The 24776-nt window shown below is 44.7% G+C and overlaps 1 protein-coding gene across 1 annotated transcript in view; it reads right to left on the bottom strand.

The window, feature by feature from the left end:
- Nucleotides 1-591: 591 nt before the first annotated feature.
- ZMAT4 (zinc finger matrin-type 4) overlaps nucleotides 592-24776 on the bottom strand; it is a 76210-nt gene continuing 52025 nt past the window's right edge. The window contains exons 3-4 of the mRNA XM_065400057.1: nucleotides 16899-17055; nucleotides 592-836 (exon numbers count right to left, since the gene is read on the bottom strand). Of these exons, the coding sequence (XP_065256129.1) occupies nucleotides 592-836; nucleotides 16899-17055 (402 nt within the window). The remainder of the gene's footprint in view (nucleotides 837-16898; nucleotides 17056-24776) is intronic.

Genomic DNA, 24776 nt, shown 5'->3' with positions numbered 1-24776 from the left:
AGATCCTCCTCCTTTGAAAGAGAGACACAAGATATGCTAAAGGACCAACTTCGGAATGATGCTGCTATGACTGCAGAGTGTTATCCCACAGAAAGGTGTGCAGGTTGTCGCCCTATTTGCCTTATCTACCACAAAAACAAGAAAAAAGGAGGCTCCTTATAACCTAAATGAAATAATGTATATACTTGTTACTGTGTTTTTGAATATTGTCTCAGGGGTTGTGGTTTTAAAGATGTAACTGAGCCTGGTGGAAGGCCTGAGCTAATGTTTTAAAATTTTATATTTTTAAAAATTAGTATTCATCTTACTGAGCTGTGCTGATTTTAAAACACGTATTTACTGTATTGTGTGCTATGGCCTAAGGCTCAGACACTACATTAATAAACTATCCTAGAAAAAGGAACGTTATGAAGAGCTGCATATGAGCAGCATGAGCCAAACACTGCATCCTTTTCTTCTATAACCAGACAAGACTGGAATCTGCTAACTGCTAATTGAAATGACTAAGGTGAACAGAGAGAGACTAGGCTGGAAACACATTACGACCTACAGAGGATGAATCTTCCTTCTCAACGCATAGATGCTTTATGTTCAAGACAGGCTCTTACCTCTCAACTCTCCTAGATCCAATGTCTTCCCTAGTTGTTCTAATAAGTCGGCCCTGGCTGCGTTCTTTTTGTGCTTTTTGCCATCATAATGTTGTTGTGCCATCATGGGGTTATTGAACCAGGCTGCACAGAGCTGGCAGTACCTGTCTGAGTCTCTTCTTTGGTGAGGTGAAGACACCACGGGAGAACTATCCGCATGTGGCTGCTTTAGCGAACTCAGAGTGGTTTCTGTAAAAGAAAACAATCAGACATGGAGTTTTCCCAGCCCAACCGCTATTCGTACCATACCAGAACCTTAAATAGACAGTCCCCACATTTGACACAAAGAAGAATTAGCAGCAGTTAGCACCTTCCATTGCAAATACTGCTGCTCTCCATATTTGAATGGTATGGCTTGGAAATCTACCATCTCCCTTAAAACAGAAATGTTAGTGCGCTTAGGCAGCATGAAACTATTCCTCAATTATTTGCATTACACCAGCTCAGAAAGTAAAGCTTCTTTTAGTTGTAGTTACATGGTTTATTATAAAACTTTACCTGTTAAAATGTTCTTAGTAAAACTGCTACTTATATATAAACATACTGGTGAAGAATAATCAAAAATAGTAATCAAAGAGCATAACCTTATGTATGGACATTCCATGTATAAAACCAAACATTTCTCAGGGTAGGAAAATTGTTAGGTTTATAATCATCTGAACATTCTTGTTCTCAGTTTGTTTGGTTTTAGAAAATAATAGAAAAAAAACCCGAAGAATTTTAAAATGCCACAAATAAAGACAGTATTCAGTAGTCAATTCCCTCTCTCAAATATCTTAATACACTATTAATAGGTGCCATTGACATGTCAACCTTCCGGTTTAGCCCCTCAGTCCTCTTCAAAGTCACCAGAAGGCTCTAGCAGTCTACTTTTGAAAAAGTGATCCTAATTCAAAAGGTTTCAAAAGAAAAATGGATCATTAGTCATAATGCAGTACAGGAGCAGCATGTGTTTGCTGTGGCCTCTCTGCTGAATTTAGTACAGCTGATAAAAGAAAAAATAAGTTATATTAAAAAGGTAAACATTGTGATGCTGTTGGAATACCAGAATACTCACTTATTAGTACTTAATTGGCACACCTAGCTCACATATTCTTTTAATGTGGTTTTCCATTTTTAGATTTTAAAGAAAATGTCTAATATCAAAATAATTACTTAAAACTATGCTCTCAGGAAATATGCTTCTTGGGATGAGAGTAGGAAAATTTGCACTCTAAAAATCAGTTTGAGAGCTCTTCTTCTGATCAAAAGGTTTCACTGCTATTCTAGCTCAACTCTAATGAGATTGCAGCTGTAGGGACTGACAAAGTGATGAAACAACTTCATTATTTGAGTCTGCGAAGTTCCTCAGTGAGCAAAATAATGATATATTTAGACACATAATTATGACCTGAACCTTCTGTAATCTCTCCCATGGTTCAAGAGTGTTAATACAAGTTACAAATCTTCAGCTGACCAGTATGTGAAAGGATCTCTATTAGCTTTCCTTAAGGAAATTGTATCTTGCCTCTAATGTTACTTACAACCTTATCAATTTTCAGGGTTTTAGAAGAGTCTATTGTTTTTTATTGGCAATGGCAAAGGTATTGGATTTTCATTTCCTGAATTACAGTTGATTCTGAAACATAGTTCTCCTACTTCCTAAGCCCTGATCGGGGAACCACTTAGGAAGAGAAAAATATCCTAGACTGATACCTCATATGTGCTGGCAAGAGCAAAACACTACAAAGTATTAACAAAATGAGCTCCTTTGGGTATTAGGGTTAACAAAATTATTATATAATTGACTCTTCTGTGGAGACATTTATTCTCCTCTTTGTATTGGCTAACGAACTTTCCACTTACTCTGGTTTGATTTATTTCATTCCACAAAGTGATGGTGTTGTCTATTCACTGTATAGCTATTGTTTCACTGGTATAGTTAGAAACAAGATAAAGAGTTGTTCTGCTAAATAAAACTGTCTCCCGTTCCCACGTCCATTGTGTGTCTTAGACTGTACGCTCTTTGGGGCAAAGTCTGTGCGCTTGAAGACTGCCTAGCACAATGGAGCCCTAATCCTGACTGCAGCTTTTAGGTGCTTCTCCAGTACAAATAATAAATGGGAACACTAGCTACCCTTACTCTCAAGCTAATACAGCTCACTGATTTTATTCTATCTTATCCATTCACACTGTCACTGTGGGAGGGACTGTGTGCTGGGGGTTCAGAAAGGAACTTGGGACTGGCTGGGGTAAATCCACCCCAGCCCTGCTCCGGGCAGCCCAGAGCAGCCTCCTGAGGGGGAGCTACTGGCAGAGCCATTCTCCCCTCTGCTGCCCAGGGCCACTTGTTTGGCACAACAGCCCCAGGCAAATTCCCCAATTCCCTTCTGGGACAGGAGCCCACGTCACTGGGGAGAGCTCTGGGTGCTCTAGGGAGAAATCCTCAGGGTAAAATCCTGGGGCATGGCAGCCTCTGCCTCAAGCACCATCCCGGAACAGGCTGCGCCACAACAAGGGCGCCTGCCTCACTGCCCCCCACTCACCCATGAAAAGGAGCATTGTCTCTCTCGGTAGGAAACGCAAACTCTTTTATTCACACGATATGCCACAGTCTGCGGATGCCTCCTGGTAAATGCACTTCCTCCCACAGCAAAACAAGGTTACAACACAGCAGCTCCTCTCTCCCATGCCAAGGTCACCATTTCCAGGTCACCCACCCGAGCGCCATTAGCCACTCTGTCCCAGTTCTTTCTGAGCCGGCTCCAGGGCCCCTCTCCAGGCCCCACCCTGACAGTGCCAAGACCCACTTCTCTCCCACAAGTGTTCTCCAGTAGCCCCAGTCAGGTCTCCTTTCAGTGATAGGAGTCCTACCCTTCACACTAAGTGTCCGTTCAGGACCACAGCCCTGCATTGCTGAAAGGTGGTGTGAATCCTAGCTCTGCTCCTAGGATCCTCCTGCCTCCTCAACTCCTCTTGCTTCTGGGCCCAGCTTACACTGACCAAGCTGGTCCTTTCCCGGATTCCTGGGGGCCTCTGCACAAGCCTTCATCAGTTCCCACAACTTGGCAGGGTCCCCAGCTCCGGCCAGTCCTCCCAACAGCTCTCCACAGAAAACATCCCTTGCAGTTTGGTTACTGAGTGCCTTCAGCTTTTCTCCCTCCAGCAACAATCTGCTGCTCCTTCTCTCTTGCCCTGTTCTCAGACAACTCTCACCCACTCCTTCTTATAGCACTCGGTCTCTCCTTTATATGGCCCAGCTGCCTTCTCTAGCTGCCTCCCAAATGGGCTTTAATCAGCCACAGGTGCACTAGACCCTGCTCCCACTTAAAGGGGCCAGTCACCCTGTGACAGGGACATACCCTCTCCACAGCCCACACAGGGAGCTGATGGGCCAGTATGCCAGCTCCTGTCTCAACTACGCCCCTGAGCAGACAATGATTCCCTCACCATTCCTGTGCTGCCCAGACATCTGGTTTGGATGGGAGCCAGCAGAGAGGGACTGTGCAGAGACACACCCAGTATCCATGTCTCACCGCTTCAAAGTCCTTCACTTTCGAGTGGCTTGGCTAAGGCCACATAAGGAAATAGTGTCACACCGACACCCACTCACCCACCCACCATTGGGTTACAATCACAGAGCTTGGCACACACAGAGCTTCATGCATGGCTTTGTGTCAGTCATGGAGCAAAGCCTTTGGGTACGACAGCCCGAGTGTCCCTCTCCAACCACATCCCATCACATGCTGCTCTTTTATTTGTATATCTAATAATGGTGTGAGAAACAGGAAAGCTGTCTGAGACTGATCTCCATTTCCTGGTCCCTGTCATATGGGTTACTAAGATCACACACCCTCTGTCTCACAGCAGGGGTCAAAGCAGGGACCACTGAGTCCAGTAACTACTGTTAGTGTCCTGTCCATCAGCAAACAGAGGGGGTCACATACACAAGTGTAACTGCACTTTATGACTCTCACTCAGAAGTGACGTTTTAGTTCCTTCTGGCGGCTCTTCCTAGGCGAGAGCTTTCTGCTTGTCACCAGGAACCTCGTCTTGGTCTCCAATTCGGAGGGGGCAGAATTATCTGTGCAATGCTAATAACTCCCAGCTTTGTAAACATTCATGTAGTTAGATGTTTAATATTCAATATTTATGCCCACCTTTATTTGCACCTAAATTAGCTGAGGGTATGACAATTTCCTTGTACCTTTCCCAACCTACCCACCCTCATATGCTTTGCATGGACTGGGCACAATATGCCCCCCTAAGCCTTGCTGGAGGCACGCCATACTACACACACTGTATTGTTCTGTACATTTCTTGCTAACTCCGTATATACAGTGCTGAGAGGTTTCCAGCTCAGGTCCCAGACGCTTTGGTGCTTTCTCCCACAGAAATATAGTAACTAGCTCTGCTCTTTCTTTTGAGCCTCACACAGTTTTTATTATGCAACTAAAGGACAAAATGACTTCTCCAGAAGAACTCACATGCAGCAGTCAGTGCTCAGGAAAGGCCAGATGGCATTTTCCTCATAAAATTACTTGTTTCTCAACAAATAAAAGCAATCTGTCTATAAATTCAGTGCCTTGCATTCCAAAAGGACAAATAAACCTGTATAGGCACTGAACACAATCCAGATAAATGGCAGGAAAACAGTATGTGATCATGTAATTCAAGACTGCATTGTAATGCATATGCACAAGAAGGCAGAGTTAAGGCTGCAAAGTGAAGCAATCAAAAATCAGGAAATGGATTGCCTAATATGCGTAAGGTTCTTTTAATGCAGTATTTTTGTGTGGAATTGTAATTAAATCAAGTGTAGCTTTCCTTGTGTATTATTGCCAATACTAATAGTTTACCAGCTCACAATCTTCCCCTACTCTTAATAATCAGTGTCAACAACTGTCCAGTGCTTTGAACATAGAATCATAGAACTGGAAGGGACCTTGAGAGTCCCCAGCACTCAAGGCAGGACTAAGTAATATAGACCATCCCTGACAGGTGTTTGTCTAACCTGCTCTTAAAAATCCCCAATGATGGAGATTCCACCACCTTTCTAGGCAATTTATTCCAGTGCTTAACAACCCTGACAGTTAGGAAGTTTTTCCTAAAGTCCAACCTAAACCGCCCCTGCTGCAATTTAAGCCTAATGCTTCTTGTCCTATCCTCAGAAGTTAAGAACAACATTTTTTCTCCCTCCTCCTTGTAACAACCTTTTATGTACTTGAAAACTGTTATGTCCCCTCTCAGTCTTCTCTTCTCCAGACTAAACAAACCCAATTTTTTCAATATTTCCTCCTAGGTTATGTTTTCTAGACCTTTAATCATTTTTGTTGCTCTTCTCTGGACTTTTTCCAATTTGTCCACATCGTTCCTGAAATGTGGCGCCCAGAATTGGACACAATACTCCAGTTGAGGCCTAATCAGCGCGGAGTAGAGCAGAACAATTACTTCCATGTCTAGTCTTAAGTAAGTGCTAAGTATACGCTTGCCCTGCCTGCTGGGAAGCAAGTGCAATTTGGAGCATCTGCTGCTCCCCATTCACTGGAACTCCTCCTTACTGCATTGTGCAAAGTTCAAGTAAAAAGTCCTTCCTGCACATATGGCTCTGTCTGCTTACTGTACTCACACACTATATATTCTACTAAAACCCTGATTATTCGTATTATGTCCCAGTCACAGAGAATGGACTAAATGACACACAAGGCTAACCCAAAAGCAGAAGCCCATTCAGTTTTACACCATTTTGATATTCGATGCTCTCCGGTGTAGTAGATGGTGTGTGCACGTCTCAAAGATCCCATGGCTGTGTGGTTGTAAATTGTGGTGTCTGGGTGATTATTCCAGTTCAGCCAAACTTTGGAGATGTGTTTCATGCCTTCCCCCCTCTATTCCCATACACACACTGTATCACGAGAGTTGTTAGTGGCTGACTTTTTTTTTTTTAAGGGGAATACAAGAATAAAACCTGCAATTGCTTCAGCCATAAGAATTATCCTCTAGAGTCTTATAAGACAAAATCTTTCTATTCTTATCTTTATTTTTGACCGCTGGGATTATCCGCAATAACTGTAGAAGCGTTTGGGCATCTGGCACCTTATAAATAAATAGTTATTACGTATCAAGATCCAGGAGTTATAGTTATGTGGTATATTGGACATGCTGCTTGCCTAGGCCCCAGCTATAAAGTTAAATATGTTGGCTCCTTTGGCCAGGTTTGCCCTTGTTTAGATGTTAGCTGCTGCCTTGAGGGAGACTGGGGTGGCATAAGTTCACATAGCTGGTGGTGTCCTCAGGATTTATGTCTGCTACACACTAAAGAATTATGACTGTAGCATACTATTCCCTTTGCTGCTGTGTTAGCTAAATGGCAGAGTGAACTCCAGATTGCATGTAAGAGCCTGTCTCCCATCAACTCTTCCTTCACTGATTCGCAGCGCATACCAGTCAAAACATAACTAATGGGGAGAGGTCATTAGTGGGACTTGAAATTAAGCCTTTGTCTTTTCCATTAAGTCAGTGTTTCCCAAACTTGGGATGCCGCTTGTGTAGGGAAAGCCCCTGGCAGGCCGAGCCAGTTTGTGTACCTGCCGTGTCCGCAGGTCCAGCCAATCGCGGCTCCCACTGGCCGCGGTTCGCCGCTCCAGGCCAATGGGGGCTGCAGGAAGCGGCGGCCGGTACGTCCCTCGGACCTGCGGACACGGCAGGTACACAAACCGGCCTGGCCAGCCAGGGGCTTTCCCTACACAAGCGGTGTCCCAAGTTTGGGAAACACTGCATTAAGTGATCTTAGTAGTTAGGGATAAAGCAGCAATCACACTCCCTCAAGCCACCAGGTATTCTGTGCTACCAAAGCCAATAATCTCCATGCTAGTAAGAGTCCAGTGTGGAATGTTCTACTCATTCCAAGAGCCATTGGCGGCTTCAGATGTGTAAGGAAAAGATGTGAAGCCCAAGGGATTTCCCTCTACACTGCACTTTTAATAGCGCTTTGTATCTGTGTGAAGGGAGCATACTGAGCTACCAAACCAGAACTCCTCTCTCTCACTAGCGGCAGTGTTTTACACTAGTCTGTGCTCACTTTGCATAGGTGTTCATGATTTCACCAGGTACACAGTGGTGAAGCATTAGTCCTCCTCTAAGTGATGCATTTGTAATGCAAAATCTATTTTTGTACAGTTGCAGCCCTTAGACCTCGTTTACAACTACAGCTAGGCCTGAACTATTGCCATATTTAACCAACAATTAATGAAACACATCCCGTATCTACTGGAACTCAGGATCTTCCTGAACAGAAATAAATGAAAGTTGACTTCACTCCAAATGGGAATTTAGCTTTTTGACACACGGTACCTTCTAGCCAGAAACAGAACAAAATGTCATTCCCTGAGCAGCAGCATGAAAATAATTAACCCTAGCAAAAACTTCAGACTTTTAAAAAAAACTGTTCTTCCTTCCTTTGACTCTGGTTCTACTGGTGCAAGATGTTACGTTGCTTATAACAGTCTGTCTTGCATTCTTTTTTGGTATAGGAGGGACGTGAAGCAACATTTACAGTTAAACACTTCAGCACACTGGTGATGGACAACTGTTTGACTTATTTCTTGTGTACAACGCTTGCTAATCATAGGACTACTTACAAAAGCACCGAACTCCTCACCCTATCCAAGAGGAGCTCAGGATAACAATATTAAGAAATTAACCACTCAGCTGCACCATTACAAAAGGGATTTGTGGAAATATAGTTTCCCTCAGAAAAGAAGAAATTCCACAGATAAGGTTGACACTGAGAGCTTGTCTTCACTAATCACTACAGCGGGGCGGGCAAACTACGGCCCGCGGGACCATCCTGCCTGGCCCCCGAGCTCCTGGCCCAGGAGACTAGCCCCCAGCCCCTCCCCTGCTGTCCTCCCTCCCTCCCCCACAGCCTCAGCTCACTCGCTCCATCACAATGCTCTGGGTGGCGGGGCTATGAGCTCCTGGGGCAGCGCAGCTGCAGAGCCCGGCCTGACCCGGTGCTCTGTGCTGTGTGGTGGTGGTGGCGGCGGCAGCGTGGCCTGGCTCCAGCTGGGCAGCGCGGCTGTAATGCCGCCAGCCACTGGTGCTCCAGGCAGCGTGGTAAGGGGGCAGGGAGCGGGGGGGTTGGCTAGAGGGCAGGGGAGTTCGGGGCGGTGGTCAGGGGCGGGGGTGTGGATAGGAGTCGGGGAGAAACAGGGGGTTGAATGGGGGCAAGGGTTCCTGGGGGGCAGTAAGGAAGGAGGGGGGGTTGGATGGGGCGGCAGGGAGCAGTCAGGGACAGGGGTTCCCGGGGAAGTCAGGGGACAGGAAGAAGGGGTGGTTGGATGGGGCAGGGGTCCCGGGGGGGGGGCATCAGGGAACGGGGGGGTTGGATGGGGCACAAGTCCCGGGGGGGGGCAGATAGGAGGTGGGGGCCGGGCCACAATCCCCTCCCCTAACTGGCTCTCCATACAATTTACGAAACCTGATGCGGCCCTCAGTCCAAAAAGTTTGCCCGCCCCTGCACTACAGCGCTACTGTACCATGCCGACGGAAGAGCTTCTCCCATTAGCATAGTCAATCCACCTCCCCGAGAGGCAGTAGCTATGTCAATGGGAGAAGCTCTCCCATCAATATCGCGCTGTCTGAGCGCGGGATTAGGTCGGTTATAACTACGTCGCCCAGGGTTGTGGATTTTTCACATCCCTGACCTGACTGTAGAGTGGATTTATAGTCACAACCAAATTCTGAGAGTTATTTTATTCTGTCACTTTCAACAGATCTGAGACTGAAAACCTGAATCAGGCACCAATGGAGTGAAATACCAAAGAAATGCGGTTCATGGTGTTTCCTGATGGGAGCGGTGTGTAGATTATTGCATCTCTAAAAATATGCGTACCTTTGACATTTTGCTGCGTAGTATCATTTCTTACCCAGAATGGCAATGCTGGGTCTTATACTGCACATTAACTATCAGCTGTGGAACCACTGCTCCGGAGACATGGCACTTCCTCAAATGATGATTCATCATCAACTGTCCTACTCTCCTGGTGCTGATGTACCATTTTCCACCTTCCTGAAATGGCAGGTCCCAGCACTTAGATAAATGAGGGTAGCAGCTATTATTTTACCCACAATTCTCTGTTTTATAATTTGCACTGATGACTGAATGCAAGTTGACAGAAGATGCTAGAGATGACTAGAGAAATTCATCAGTAGTGTTGGTGACATGAAGCCTCTGAGGGCGCCAGCATCACACAGCAAAAGGAATGGGAAAGGATCAGAAATATTTCACCACAGTGATGAGACATCACTTTTTCCAGTAATGAAAAAGCTTATTGTCAAATCACTCCTCAACCTTCTAACTGCTCCAATTGGGAAAGGATAAAAGATCAGCATTTTGTTAACTCTGAGATGATAAAATTCAGAAGTATAATATTTCTGAAAGAAATTGAAAACCAACCCAAATTTTCTGTGATACTGAGTACACAGGAAAACCAGAATATCAAGTAGCAGTTAGCTCTCAAATCCAGGATACAATATGAGTTTGTGCAGAGATGCAGAATCCATTGAAATGTATCTGCATTATTCCCCTGGTCAGAGAGGAAGACTGCTGTGTAATGAGTAATTGTTATTTAAAGCTATCAAGAAAAGCATCTAGATTACCAGATAGGAGTACCAGGATAATCCTTCTTTGCTCATAAAGCTGCTATGGCAGAGAATATTATACATGTAAGTGTGCTGCATGTAAGTGTGCTTGACCTATATAGGGCATACATTAGTCAAAGTTGAGGGTTTAGGTAACTTCACACTGATTCAGAAGATCTTTACTAATTCAATAAAGAGCTCAAACAACAAGTCTGGATCTAGCATGAAAATCCATGCAAAAGGACTAAACCCCTCTCAGCTGTGTTACCCAGCAGTGAAGAAAACAAGCTGGGCGCTAACAGTACCTCGTTTACAGGGAAAAGTACTCAGACTCATAGGTATGTCAGATTCACAGGCTCAAGATGGGCAAGTACTTGGATGGGGGAAGTCCATGGGAGGTGGGAGGGGGACAAAAACAAAGACTAGAAGTGCGTGTTAGAATATAGTAGATGGCACTTTTCCCTCTGAGTCAGTACAGACCCAAAAGGTCAGGTATGCTTCTGGGGGAGCTCTCTTTCAGAAAAGAAGTCAAACAGAGCTTCTGATCATTAAAGCTCCCACAATAATTTTTGCAAGAGCAGGGGTATTACCTTTGGTGTTCCAGCCCATGTTCACATTGAGTGATGCGGAACAGAACTTTGGTAGCAGAGCTGGTAGAAAAAAAATTCAGATTTTGGTAAAACAGTACACACTTTTTCAATTCTATTTTTACTGATGAATTTCTGCTGTTTTCAACCAGCTCTAGAATTATATCTCTGTAAATTTCCCTGAAGTTTCAGTTGCACACATTACTCTTCATTTTTGCCTCTAAACTTTGTTGTTGTTACTAAATGATTTAAACAGCTGCTACCTTCAATCCAGAGGTGGCTCCATGTCTGAAGTGACTTATGAATAGCCAGATATAGTTTATAAATTCTTTTGTCTCTCAAGCATATCAACAGTGCTAATTAAATTCTCATTATAGATATTTACATACAATGGCCCTATCAGTAGAACAAAAAGTAAGATTGCTTAATTTCAGCTCAAATGAAAATTTTTTGGGAAGTTTCATAATTTTTGGAGCATTTCTTAATGAGGGGACTATGAACAGTTAACCTGTTTGTGGAGATTTTGAATTCTATTTTTTTTTTTTTGTCCTATAAATTAAAAATGACTTTCATGCTAAAAGTTCAGTCTCGCAGTACGCCTGACTCCAGCATGAACAAGTGCACACAATACATCTGCATGTTAAAACAAAGAATTAGAACATTATGAATAGATTCATAAATGTTAAGGCATTGTGATCATCCAATCTGACCTCCTGTATAACACAGACAAAGAATTTTATGCAGGTACTCCAGTACCGAACCCATTAACCTTTGTTTGACTACAGCATATCTACCAGACAGGCATCCAGTCGTGATTTGAAGCCATCAAGAGTTGGAGAATCCACCACCTCCCTTGGTATTTTGTTCCTATAGTACATTTGAACGTACTGCTTTTAGAAGAGACAGTCCCTATAGCAGCAGATATTATGGTGTGCTCCAGGTGACTGCAAATGTTTTCATGTGTACATCCTGCACTGTGCATTGCCATCCCTTTAGTTCCTAACTTTGCAGACAAAAAGATTTCATCAGTCTCATGGGCGAAGTTTAACGCGGCAGTCTCTTTTAACCCCTCTGTTTATATGCCCGCTAAAGAACTTGCCATTTTTAAACTTGAGAGAGTTCTGTTCAGCACACTTTTTTGATTTTCCATGTTTATATTCATCCCGGGATGAAAGTCTGAGTCACAGTAGGATGAAAGTGAAGGAGAAGCAACTGACGCATATAAACAAAGTACTCTTACTGGTCTGAAGAGTGCTAATGTTGATGAATTTTTAAGGCTAAGCAGATTTGGGCCTGAATAATAGTTAGACGGGTGACCAAAGGAGAATACTTGGTGTTTTAGACTTGCAAGAGCACTGGCTCTGCTCGCCAATCTGACATCGTGAAGGCTGGGCCCCTACAAGGCCAGCTGAAGTCAACGGGGCCTGCAGGTTCTTAACACCTCTAAAATTGTACCTTTTATATCTCTGCTTAACAACATTATACTTTGAAAGGGTTTCTATTTGATGTTTCCCCCCACGAATCAATGACTGGGCTGTGCAGATATGTGCAGTTGTGGGGGTGGGGGATTTGGGTTTCATTCATTCATTCTCATCTTCTCTCTTTGGCGGAGAGTCTAATGCAGTGGCTCTCAACCTTTCCAGGCTACTGTACCCCTTTCAGGAGTCTGATTTCAAGTTTCATCTCACTTAAAAACTACTTGCTTTCAATTCAGACATAAAAATACAAAAGTGTCAGAGCACGCTATTACTGAAAACTTTCTTTCTTTCTCATTTTTACCAAATAATTATCAAATACATCAATTTGAATATAAATATCGTACTTACATTTCAGTGTGATACCTCAGCCTGTTTTTCACTTGTGAGCCTTGTCTGAAGCCCAAGCCCCAGGCAGCAGGGTTGAAGCATGTAACTTAGCTTTGCGGGGCCTCCTGTGGTATTGGGGCCCCAGGCGACTGCCCTGCTTGCCATCCCCAATGACAGCCCTGCACTTGCAATTCCCCCTAAACCTGGCCCGTGACCCACCTGGGGGCTGCAACCCGCAAGCTGAGAAACACTCATCTAGATGAGTTGAGTACCCCTGGAAGGCCTCTGCATACCCCCTGCGTAGACCCCTGGCTGAAAACAACTGGTCTAATGGGCATATGCTCTGATTCAATCTGCAGCCTGAGCGCTTTTGTTTAAAGAATGATCGATGCTTGAATTGTTACAGCCAATGATTTACTTCTGAGTGGATTAAAATAATCCTAATATTAAATGTTATTTTGCGCTTTATTTTTTTCTCTCACAAAACACTTCAACTAAGATTCATCCTGAGACAGAATATATGGAAAAAGCCATTGGAGCCTGGAGTAGTCTCTCAGCCTTGGAGGACACTCCAAAGTATCACTGAATAAAAGGGACCTACTGTCTAGAGAAAGGAGCAGAATACAGGTTTCTGGAGCCAGTTGTTCCCCCACCAGAGTCAGAGGTAGCAGTTTCAATAGGAAGGTTGAGATGCACATAGGTTAAGTCTTCCTGCAACCATTTAAGTCTTCCATAAAAATAGAGAAAAAAGTCTCTGGGGGGCTCTTCCTGGAGATGTTCTAGGAAAACTCTGGGGACAAATCTCAGTTATGTATTTGTGCCCTAGAACTTGGGGCCACCCACCCCACAGAGCACACAGTTACCAGCAGATTTTTGTATAAGCCTGCACTGAAATCACATTTGTTAATGCAATGTGAGTAATCCTCGGCAAATAGGCCTTGAGATGTTACTTCACACACAGCAACTGCCACACTCACAGCTGTCTATACGTGACTCCTAGGACTCTCGAAAGCAGAATCTTTGAAGCAGCAGTCTGGAGTATAAGAGAGATCCTCTGTTACGTGGAGCTGGTTCTGCAGGGAGCCCACATAAAAGCTGTATTTAAAGGGGAGTGCTTGAGAACTCCTGGAGAAGGATGGCCACTGCTGATTAATATATTCCTATTGCTTAGATTCATCAGATCAAGTATCTAGAAGACTCGATGAATACTTGAGTTATTCTTTCCGAGTGATTGCTACAACTGAAGAGCTCATTACACATAGAGATATGCAGCAAGGGGTGCAGATGTAGTACAGACTCAGCTCACTTGATTCAGATTAACAAAATTAAATGAAAACACAACGTGAAATCAGGGCTCTTTACAGTACTGCTTGAGACAGCGCTGTGGGTAATATTTTCTCTTTACGTAGGAGAGGTGCAGCATGGACAATACCACTGCAAGTTTCCATGACACAACCTCTTACCCCATTCTGGTAAGGCAACGTCAGCCTGGAGAGGTAACGTCAGTCTCCATGTCCATTCAGTCCTTGACTAGTTAGGGCCAATTAATTTATGGGTGTGGGGGTTTCAGGTTTTTATACGAACATATGGTTCATTAGGAACAGAAGAGACATCATGATTAGGCAGCTGGTGAGCTGAGACCATAGCCTATCATGCTGACCAATATTGTCACATTGTTTCCTTGTTCTGCTCATCTGTCTCCAGCTGTTGTTTCTTGTCTTGTACATAAGTTGGACGTTCTTTGGGGCAAGGGATGTCTTTTTGTTCTGTGTTTGTACCGCGCCTAGCACAACAGGGACCTGGTCCATGACAAGGACTCCTAAGTGCTACTGGAATACAAATAATAAATAACTAATTTCACATTGGCCAGAAAACAGCTTATGGATTTGAACACTTGACCTACATGTGAAGCACTCCACATGGCTCAAAGAACAGATATTCACTCAAGCATTTGAGGCTTGATCCAAAGCTCATTGAACTCAACGGGCTTTGGATCAAGCCCTTCAGGCCTACATCCTGGAGAACAAACTTGGGGAAGCTTGGAAAGTTCAAACATTTTCCTTATGAAGGAGTTTGGTCTTTAAAAAGAAATTCTTGCAGTCTAAAATATATAAACCAAGGTATTCTTTCCACGGGGGCCTCTCTTAATGTTTCCCATAATCTGAGTCCACCTGCGATGCATGTCCTGAGGACAAAGGCATGATACTGGCCTTCCATGCAAGAAAGCAACTTTAAATTGAGTCATGATGCCATCTCATATTGGTTCTCTTAGCATTGGTAAGGGGTTAGAAGCTGTGGGCACCGCGGCACCCAAAGGTTGGGCAGAAACATAACAAGGTTGCAAATAACTTCCATGCCCAGTCTGAGTTCCCATATTTGGGTCCTGTAGTGAAGCGACGACTCACCGGCGCAGCGCCTCCTGCTGGTCTTCTTGGAAATTAGCTTGTCCAGCACTCGGAGCACCCTCTGCTGGCCGATGTCTCGCTTACCTCAGGGCCCCATGTGCCTCCGCAGAACCCCCGCTCTGGGTCTCCCCTCCCGGGGAACCCCCAACCCTCTAAACCCACCTTGCCTCAGTGGCTACTGACAGTTGTCATCCAGCCCCCTTTCCCTGGGGCAGATTGCAGTTTGTAATGGCCACTCATAATCGGCAAGGGGGTAGGACCTACTGCCTTTGCCTATCACCAGGCTGCCCCTCTGCAGCCCCAGTATCTTCATAGGACTTAAACAAGGCCTTTGCCCTTCCCCAGCACTGCTCTGCCTCAGGTACCTTGCTCCCAGGCAGCTAGCCCTTCCCACTCCAGAGCTAGAGTGAGACTCCCTTGTCTCCTGGCCCCACAGCCCTTTTATCCAGGTCAGCTGTGGCCTGATTAAGACAGCCACACCTGTGGCTGTTTCCCCAATCAGCCTAGCCTGGCTGCTTTTAATCCCTGTTCTGCAGGAGTGGGGCAACCGCCCCACTACAGGTCCCAAACCACTTAGGGCAAAATTTTCAAAAGCACTTAAATTACTTAGGAGCCTAAGTCCTATTGAAAATGAATTGGACTTAGTCTCTGGAGCCACTTAGGTGCTTTTGAAATTTTTATCCATAGTGTCTTCTGACAAAGCTGCACCAGTTGGTCACCAAATGCCCACTGTTTCTATTATATTTCTGTAATTTAATTGATGATGACCTGTAATGATTCCCTTCAGGAAGATATTCTTTAATTAAAACGATGAGTAAGCCATGGTTTAAAGCGATTCCCTGCTATTCCCCCAGGTAAAGGGAGTGACAATTCTTAAGCACAACAAGGAAGAGGATAAAAGACAAGTGCTACTTTATACTTCACCATCTACAGTCTGTAAAGCAAGAAAAACCTTATTTAATTATACCTACGATTTACACTCGACTCATTAGACGGGGATATAAAATGCACAGCTAAATTTAAATTCCTTTCTAAAGAAATTGCCACTGGTAGTAACAGTGAAATACATTGCACCTATCTGTAGGATTACAGCCCAATTTTAATGCCCGTTTAGTATCAAGTATCCTCTGTCCAGATTGAACTGCAGTGGAAGTTCAGGTTCACAGAATGTTAGAAGTTGAAAGGATTTTATGGATAGGCAAACAACAAGATGGCTAAATTATCTGATTCCAACATTTGTCTTTTTTAAATGTAAAAGTTAATGGGCCTGCATTAGTGGAACTACTGCAGAGAATGGCATGAATGCCATGTAGGCAAAAATCAAGAGGCCAATGATCCAAAATGTTTTAATGTCTAGATTTTCCTCTACAGTGAGAGCAGATTATATTCTGCCCTGTGCAGTAACTATAAGGGTTAATTAAACATATTAGCTGAGTTGTCAAGTAATTTCTGATAATGAAAGTGAGTCTTGACATTGGTTATACATGCCTGGAGGAGACATTGTCTTCCAATGTACAGATGATTTTCAGAAACATGGAAGCAGAGATAACAGCCAATGCTGCCTGATAAACTACTAATCTGTGTGAACCACACAGGCAATAATGGCATCAGCAGGTTTTTTTGTAAAGGTTATTATGACAGCAAGAAAAATAAATAGCTGCTTCTGCTGATCTTTATTAGTTAGCTATCCCTTTACTTTCTGAATCGGCAGAGTCATTAGAGCTGCAGTGCCCCCCAATCCTGCTTTGGTGCAGTGAATAGTCATAAATCTGAATGGACAGAAAATTCTGCTTTTTAATGTCTCCTCATATTCATTGTCTTTGGACCTACCTGTGGCCTTTAGTGCTGGCTGTTCACCTAGCAACAGTTTTAACCTTTTGGCATGGATTTTGCCTTGGTAATGTGATTCGGCCACCACTGCCGAAGTGAAGGACATGTTACATAGCGTGCAGCATTTGTTCTTGTCCACTGCGTCGGCATCACTGTCCTGGATGGAGACAAAAGAAAGAGAGATGTCAAGTAAAACTGGACAGACCTTCACAGAGAAAGGGAAGAGTGAAATCCAGTTCTGTGATGTCACTGCAAAGCCACAACCACCCCAGAAATCCAAAGGGGCTTTTCCCTCCCTTCGCTATCTGAAATGCACCCCCTGTTTGCGGCCCAAGCATTAATTCTGCTTAATGAATTACTCTCCACTGCTGATGCTCCCTGCCCCCGAGTGTTCCTGGAATGGATAACAGCACATAGGCTGCTTTAATCGGAGTCCCAGTAGGCATGAGGCCTTGGATGTCTAAGGAGACTGTGGTATTACATGGTATATAAAACCATTCAGGCAACCCCTTAGCAGGCTCAAATGGTAGCTCAAAAAGGACATGGATGGAATCTGTTCATCACCTCAGCCCTATCCAACTGTGGCCTCAAAGAAAGGAGACGCTGATGATTATGAACAGGTATGTGCTCTGATGCCAGTTGCTTTGGGGCTCTCCCTGTTGCTCCTTTGCTGAGGTAAGCCTCATGGGGTGTAACTCACTCCCTGCCAGTTATCAGGGCTCATTCCCCTGCATACTTTCATATGACCCCTCAAGAGGTTCCCTTCGTTGCTCGCCCCATATTTGCTTTCACTGGCTATAGGGGATTGGGAAATCAGATACCTGGGTTGTTATAACAGATGTTGCTTATTGGTCAAAAGGATAGTCTCTTTTATAACAATTTTTAAAATGTGCCAAGGAGCAGCTAGAATAGGACAGGCCCCTCTTTAGAGGATGGGGGCCCAAAAACCAACCAGGTTGGGGGGTTTTACCAGAGCCATGCCACCACATTCCAATGGGATTTGGGCACTTCACTCCCGCAGGCATCTCTGGAAATCACAGCCTAAATGTTTAGATTATTGCCCCCCTTTCTTTGGTGTGCTAGAGCTTGTGGCTGGGTGCAGGGGAACTAACGGGGTTACATTTAGTGCGCCTTGCCTTTCTCTTTGCATGGGCATCCAAGGGGAGGCCTACTGCAGACAGGAGAAGAACGCCTGCAGGAAGGCTGAGTGCTATCTCCCCAGGCTCCTTTTGCTGATGGTTCCTTGTTTGGTCTGTGTGTATGAGGACTCTCTCCTGCCAGTGGCTAGGCTTGGTTTCTGCCCAGCCTCCCCAGCAATGCACAAAGCCCCTCAGATCATCTGTTTGAAAATCACTGGAAGGTTCATTGTAATTTTAAATCTCCTGTTTTAATGCTGCGGCGCAGGGTGCCAGGCATTTCAGGCACAAGTCAGAGAGGGAATGGGGAAAAGATGGCTTTAAAAATAAAATGAGTACTGAACAATCAGATGGATGGCCAGCCACTTCTGCAGCAGTGGGTCTGGCACTGCCAGCAAAGCAACCCCTGATTACTCTCATTACAGTCTGTACAGTACCAGAGATCAGACAGGGTCTCAATTATCAATCAGAGATTAGTAAATTGATAATTCAGGCTGGACTAAAGGTGAAGCCTTCTGTAGGGCCCCCTACTGGACAGGTTAGACCTAGGCCAGTTTCCTTAACTAACCCGATGCTGGGAATAATATCTGAGATGCACCAGAACAATTTCTCTGCTCTTTCCAGGTGCACTAAAGGCAAACTCTTAGTTATTAAACAGACGGGGAAATTCAGGAACTAGGATCTGGCAATGTGAGTCCTCCCACCCCCATTCTCAACAGACCATGAAGAGCCTGAGTTAGTGGCCAAACACATTCCTTTCCTGGGGTTTGGCTTATTGGTCAGTCAGAAACAACAACACAACACAACACCTCCTTGGCCATTTCCCTTCCAAAAACCCCAGTGCGCCCTACTGCAAAGAATCATTCCCACCCTCTTTAGATCCTGACTGAATCTAACTGACTGCACCATTGGCCAGCACAACACATCACTAACTCCCCTGACTCTTCCCGGAGAGCTTTATTCAGTGCATGGGCCATGGGTAACAAGCCCAGCAGGCCCATACAGCACTTATATTCTAAAAGGTGCTTTAGGGAGGTGCCAGGGCCTAGTCAGGGGTTCACAGACAGGCCTCTCATTTGTCCTACAGCATCTCAGCGTTTTTTTTCTTTTTTAAGAACTCTCTAGTCTTGTGGCTGCAAAGAAACCCACACTAATGTGATCAGAGTGGGACCAATGGAGTGATGCCTGCTCAAGTTTGCAGAGAGCCAGAAAAAACAGCTCTGAGTCACAAACTGCCCCATTCATCTAAATGGGGGCTAACTCAGATGCTCAATGATGATACTTTAAATGCCAACATTGATAAGTATTTCACTGCTCAAAAGTCTAAGATTGGAGAGGAAGGATCCAATTATGAGGGACAGTGATTCTCCTGGCTTGTGGCGTGCTTGAAAAATATTAAATAATAATGTGGCATGATGAAGAAACATTTATAGTCCACTATTAATCATGTCTGGGAATTTTGAGCTCCCATTCTGGTTGGCATTTGCAGAGAGAATTCCTGCAAAGAGTGTCGGACCATCCCCAGCATTTCATCTGTTGACACATACTGTAGAACAAGACTCCTATCTTGCAGCAATTATCTACTACCAGCTGCTAACAAGATAAACCTGAAGGCAAGAGCAGCCTAATGGCACCTACTAAAGACTGGAATAACTGCAATAAAACTTGCCCAGCAGACCGAACCACCAGCCAGGAAAAATCTGCTACTTTCTGCTTCTTCCCTTGTGGAAGATGAACTTTTGAACTCTGCCTGGTGACTACTCGGATATGAAAAAAGATACCCACAAAGACATGGGCTTTTTGCATGTGGTAGTGAAAAACATGCCTAGGAAACTGATGCTGCCAGAGACTCTTCTTCTAATACAGTGGGTTCTCAAACTGTGATCAACTGCTCTGCCCGGAGGGGTCGGGGGCGGGGTATCTATGGAATGAAACATATTGGTGCAAGGATGATGCCTTGTGAGTGCTGTGGCAACGACCACGTGATTCTGACACCCAGACTACAAGTCACTTGCTCTTGCATAGGAGGTCCCCATGCATGCATAGCATTTCCATTATTTTTTCCAGAGTTGGTAACCTCTGTATTTTCATGAACTTGGGTGTCCCCTAAAATTGAGGAAAAACAGATTCTGGGGTACACCATAACATTTCAGGTAAATGGGTGTTTCAGATAAGCAGAAGACTCCATCATGTTGGGTGATATATTTTCTAATGGACAGAGAGCTATTCTGCTACGCATCCAGAGGACTACTGCAGCCCTCAGGTCCTAAGAGCTGCGTGAAATATGAGCACGATGGAAGTGTGGTGGATCCTGGCTGCTGATTATCTGGAGTACAGATCATCTCTGAAGTAATGCTCTATACTGGTGTAACTGGCCAGTGTCACACAATGTACAGAAGCCATGCTGCCTATTGGATGGAATGCCACAGCTGGAAAAAATGTGTATAACTGCATCTCCCTCCAATGGGCTCACCTACAAACAATATGAGCGCTAATACTGCTCCACAAGGGTGAATGCTCCATAAGTTACTGCTAATGATCTATAATCAGTTCTGATTCAGCTCACTCTGTCTCTCTCAACCTACAGATGCAAGCTGTGTTTCCATGGCCAGCAGCCATGCAAATTTAATTTTTGCTGAATGGAGCCCATTAAAACAAAAATGTGCTTCTAGCCACCTTTTAGAATATAAGTGATAATTTCTCCCAGTAATGTGATTTTTTTTCAGTGTGCTCTTTAAAATAAATAAATACACCCCCCCACACACACACACACACATCACAGTGAAATGCACACATGTGCTGGGCCCCTACTGCTCTGAGCCGGTAAAGATCTGTAGGACAAGTGCATCCAGAAGGCCTAATGAATAATTAGGAAGCCACATCAAGAAGATTTGTGAGATTATAAAAACACATTGTAAATACAAACTGCTGAAATTCCTGCAGGACCGAGAGACAATCTAACCTTGTGGAGATCTCCATCCATTCGCTGCATTCAGCGCTCCTCTTTCCTTATATCCCTCATCCCCCAAGCGTTTCCCCCTGCCCCAGCAATCTGCCCATTACTGCTACAGCCAGTTCCCCTTGCCTTGATTATGGAAGCATCACTACAGCATAATAGCCTAATGGGGGACTACGCCAGGTCCAAAGCAAACATTGAAAAAAATTGCTTTCGTTCCTGTTGCGGGGGGGGGGGGGGGGTTGCTCCTTTTATGCTTTCCAAGGTTTCTCATCCCCGAGTGCCTGAGGTGAGAGGAATAAGCAGTGTGGTGATGCACAGAGTCACTCTTAGGACTGGGGAGCAGACCAAGCTAGGGATGTCAAAAAAGGACACTGTGCCGGAAAGGAAATAGGTGACCAGGAGTTGGGAAACCCTGCATGAAGGGAGGAGTACAAACATTGATGCCGCCATTACGGCAGCACCTCCTACATCTGACAAGTCAATGAACACAAAGCTGATTGGAGAGGGAAAGTACCAGAGGCAAACGGCTGCTCTGAAGGACAGCAAGCAGCTGGCCCTACAAGAGAGGGATGAGCCAGCCATGGGAAGCAGGGCTTGGAGTGGCAAACTGATATGCTGGTGGATGAGAGGGACAGGCTTTAGTTCTGGGTGACAGAGAGGAAGGGAGCTCGGGAGAGAGAGAGACAGCAGTTTCTCTTGGACAGCAGCCTGAGGAATGGAGAGCCAGAGAGGCCATCAGAAAAGCAGACTGGAAAGGGGCGATGGAAGAAATAAAGGTTCTAAAGGGACATGAAGTGGGAACCCAGATGATGCCTGCCGGGAGGTGGGCACCCAGACGATGAGCATTGGGCAAACAAGGACAGCGTGGGTAGCTCCATCTCCTTCTCAAGGTACATGGAGATGGCCAGCTCTGGGGAAGGGGAGAAAAAAATAGTACTCCCTCAGCTAGAACTTGCCCTGGGGTGACTAAGGATTTTTTTGGTGGGGGCAGTGTAACAGGGAGGCTTGCTCTTCGAGGGCTGATTTGTGTTTGCTGAGTTCCAGTCATCTCCAATACTTTTGTGCTGATTACACGGTCTCTCCGTGATACTTTCAGAATTCTTCTATAACACTGTACTTTGCAGGATTGTGGTTTCTTTGTTTGAATGTCCATCTTTCACAGCCATAATTTAACATAGATCAAATGTAAATTTAAGCGTCAGAATTTAGTCTTCAGTTTTGTGTCTCTTCTAATCAGATATTTATACTTCCAAAATGTCTCTTTCACTCTCCCTGTTCTGGTTCTGATTTCAGCACCCAATCTTCCATCTTCTGTAATGATGCTTCTTAAGTAGCAATAATTTCTCACTTGCTGTACAGCTATGTTGTTCATTGGAATCTTGCATGTTTTCCCAAGATCCTTGCATACCACCATAGTTTTGTCTTGTCCACATTCAACACTAGAGGATATATAATCTCCACTAACTTCATCAGACCATCTTCTGAATCAGACGACAACAGTGTCATCTGCATAGTGAATGTTATTCACCTATTTTCTATTCATCTTAATACCGTCTTCTGTTTTTTCGATTAATCACTCACTATAATTGTTGAATTAGTGACATTATACAACCTTATCTCACTCCTCTCTTGATCTCTATTAGATTTTCATTTTCATCTCCCATTATAATCACCTTCTGATTCCAGAATAATTGTTTTATTACTTGGAGTTTGTATCCATCAATCCCTACAGATCGTAATATATGAAGCAATTTGGAATTGTGAATTCTGGCAAATGCTTTTTGGAAGTCAATGAACACAAATATATTGTTTTCCTCATTTCAACTGATCTTTCTAATATGAGCTTCAAGTTCATAATGGTATTTATCCTGCCTTTTCTATGTTTGAAGCTATATTGTTTTTCGCTTATTTTCTTATCAATCTTTCCGGGTATTCAGTCTTGAACAACTTGCAAAAATATCAGAGAGTCATGTGATACCAGGCTGATTATGAATAGTAAAGACTGCAGAAGTGTTCTTTTTGGGGGGACTTGGATAGAGTGGGGTTGAAATCTCCTGGCAATTCTCCTGTCTCAAACATATTCTTCATTACCTCTGACAGGGCTTTCAAGCCTTCATCCTCTATGCTTTTTAACAATTCAGCCAGTATGCAAGCGCAATCTAGCACTTTTCCATTCAGAAGTCACTGCTGCCTTGATTTCTTCATCCATTATTGGCAGGTTTACTTGACTGATCTCTAAATTGAGATTTTTCAGGCCTACCACCACATAGTTCCTTGATATATTCTCCCTATCTCTCATTCTTGTCTTTAGGATCCATCAAATATTGCCCATTTTTGTCCTTAAGGCCTGGTCTACACTACGACTTTAATTCGGATTTAGCTGCCTTAATTCGAATTAACGCTTGACCCGTCCACACAACGAAGCCATTTAATTCGAATTAGAGGGCCCTTTAATTCGATTTCTGTACTCCTCCTCGACGAGAGGAGTAGCGTCAAAATCGGTATTGTTAATCCGAATTAAGGTTAGTGTGGCCGCAATTCGATGTTATTGGCCTCCAGGAGCTATCCCACAGTGCACCATTGTGACCGCTCTGGCCAGCAATCTGAACTCGCATGCACTGGCCAGGTGGACAGGAAAAGCCCCGGGAACATTTGAATTTCATTTCCTGTTTGCTCAGCGTGGAGAGCACTGGTGACCACAGAGAGCTCCTCAGCACAGGTAACCATGCAGGCTGATAATCGAAAAAGAGCACCAGCATGGACCGTACAGGAGGCACTGGATTTGATCTCTATATGGGGAGAGGATTCAGTGCTAGCAGAACTGCGTTCCAAAAGACGAAATGCCAAAACTTATGAAAAAATTTCCAAGGGCATGATGGAGAGAGGCCACAATAGGGACACAGATCAGTGCCGCGTGAAAGTCAAGGAGCTCAGACAAGCCTATCAAAAAGCAAAGGAGGCAAACGGTCGCTCCGGGTCAGAGCCGCGGACATGCCGCTTCTACGCTGAGCTAAATGCATTTCTAGGGGGGGCCGCCACCACTACCCCACCTCTGACTGTGGATTCCGAGATGGGGATAATCTCATCAGGTACACCTGATGATTCCGTGGAAGGGGAAGAGGAGGAGGAGGAGGACGAGCTGGCAGAGAGCACCCAGCTCTCCGTTCTCCCCAACAGCCAGGATCTGTTTCTCACCCTGACTGAAGTACCCTCCCAAGCCTCCCAAGCCAGCACCCAAGACCATGACCCCATGGAAGGGACCTCAGGTGAGTTTACCTTTTAAAATATAAAACATGGTTTAAAAGCAAGCATTTTTAATGATTAATTTGCCCTGAGCACTTGGGATGCATTCGCAGCCAGTACAGCTACTGGAAAAGTCTGTTAACATGTCTGGGGATGGAGCGGAAATCCTCCAGGGACATCTCCATGAAGCTCTCCTGGAGGTACTCCAAAAGCCTTGCCACAAGGTTTCTGGGCAGTGCAGCCTTATTCCGTCCTCCATGGTAGGACACTTGACCACGCCATGCTAGTAGCAAGTAATCTGGTATCATTGCCTGACAGAGCCTGGCAGCGTATGGTCCCGGTGTTTGCTGGCATTCAAGCAACATCCGTTCTTTATCTTGCTGTGTAATCCTCAGGAGAGTGATATCGCTTAGGGTAACCTGGTTGAAATAAGGGAATTTAATTAAGGGGACAGAGGTGGCCGTTCCTACTGGGCTGTTTGCCTGTGGCTGAAAAGAAATCCTTCCCTGCATTTAGCCAAGTGCAAAGGGGGGGGGGCGA

The sequence above is a fragment of the Emys orbicularis genome, chromosome 2 (genome assembly GCF_028017835.1).
Source record: "Emys orbicularis isolate rEmyOrb1 chromosome 2, rEmyOrb1.hap1, whole genome shotgun sequence".
Classification (NCBI taxonomy): domain Eukaryota; kingdom Metazoa; phylum Chordata; order Testudines; family Emydidae; genus Emys; species Emys orbicularis.
The sequence above is the reverse complement of the archived record's forward strand: the minus strand, read 5'-3'. Positions and strand labels throughout refer to the sequence as shown.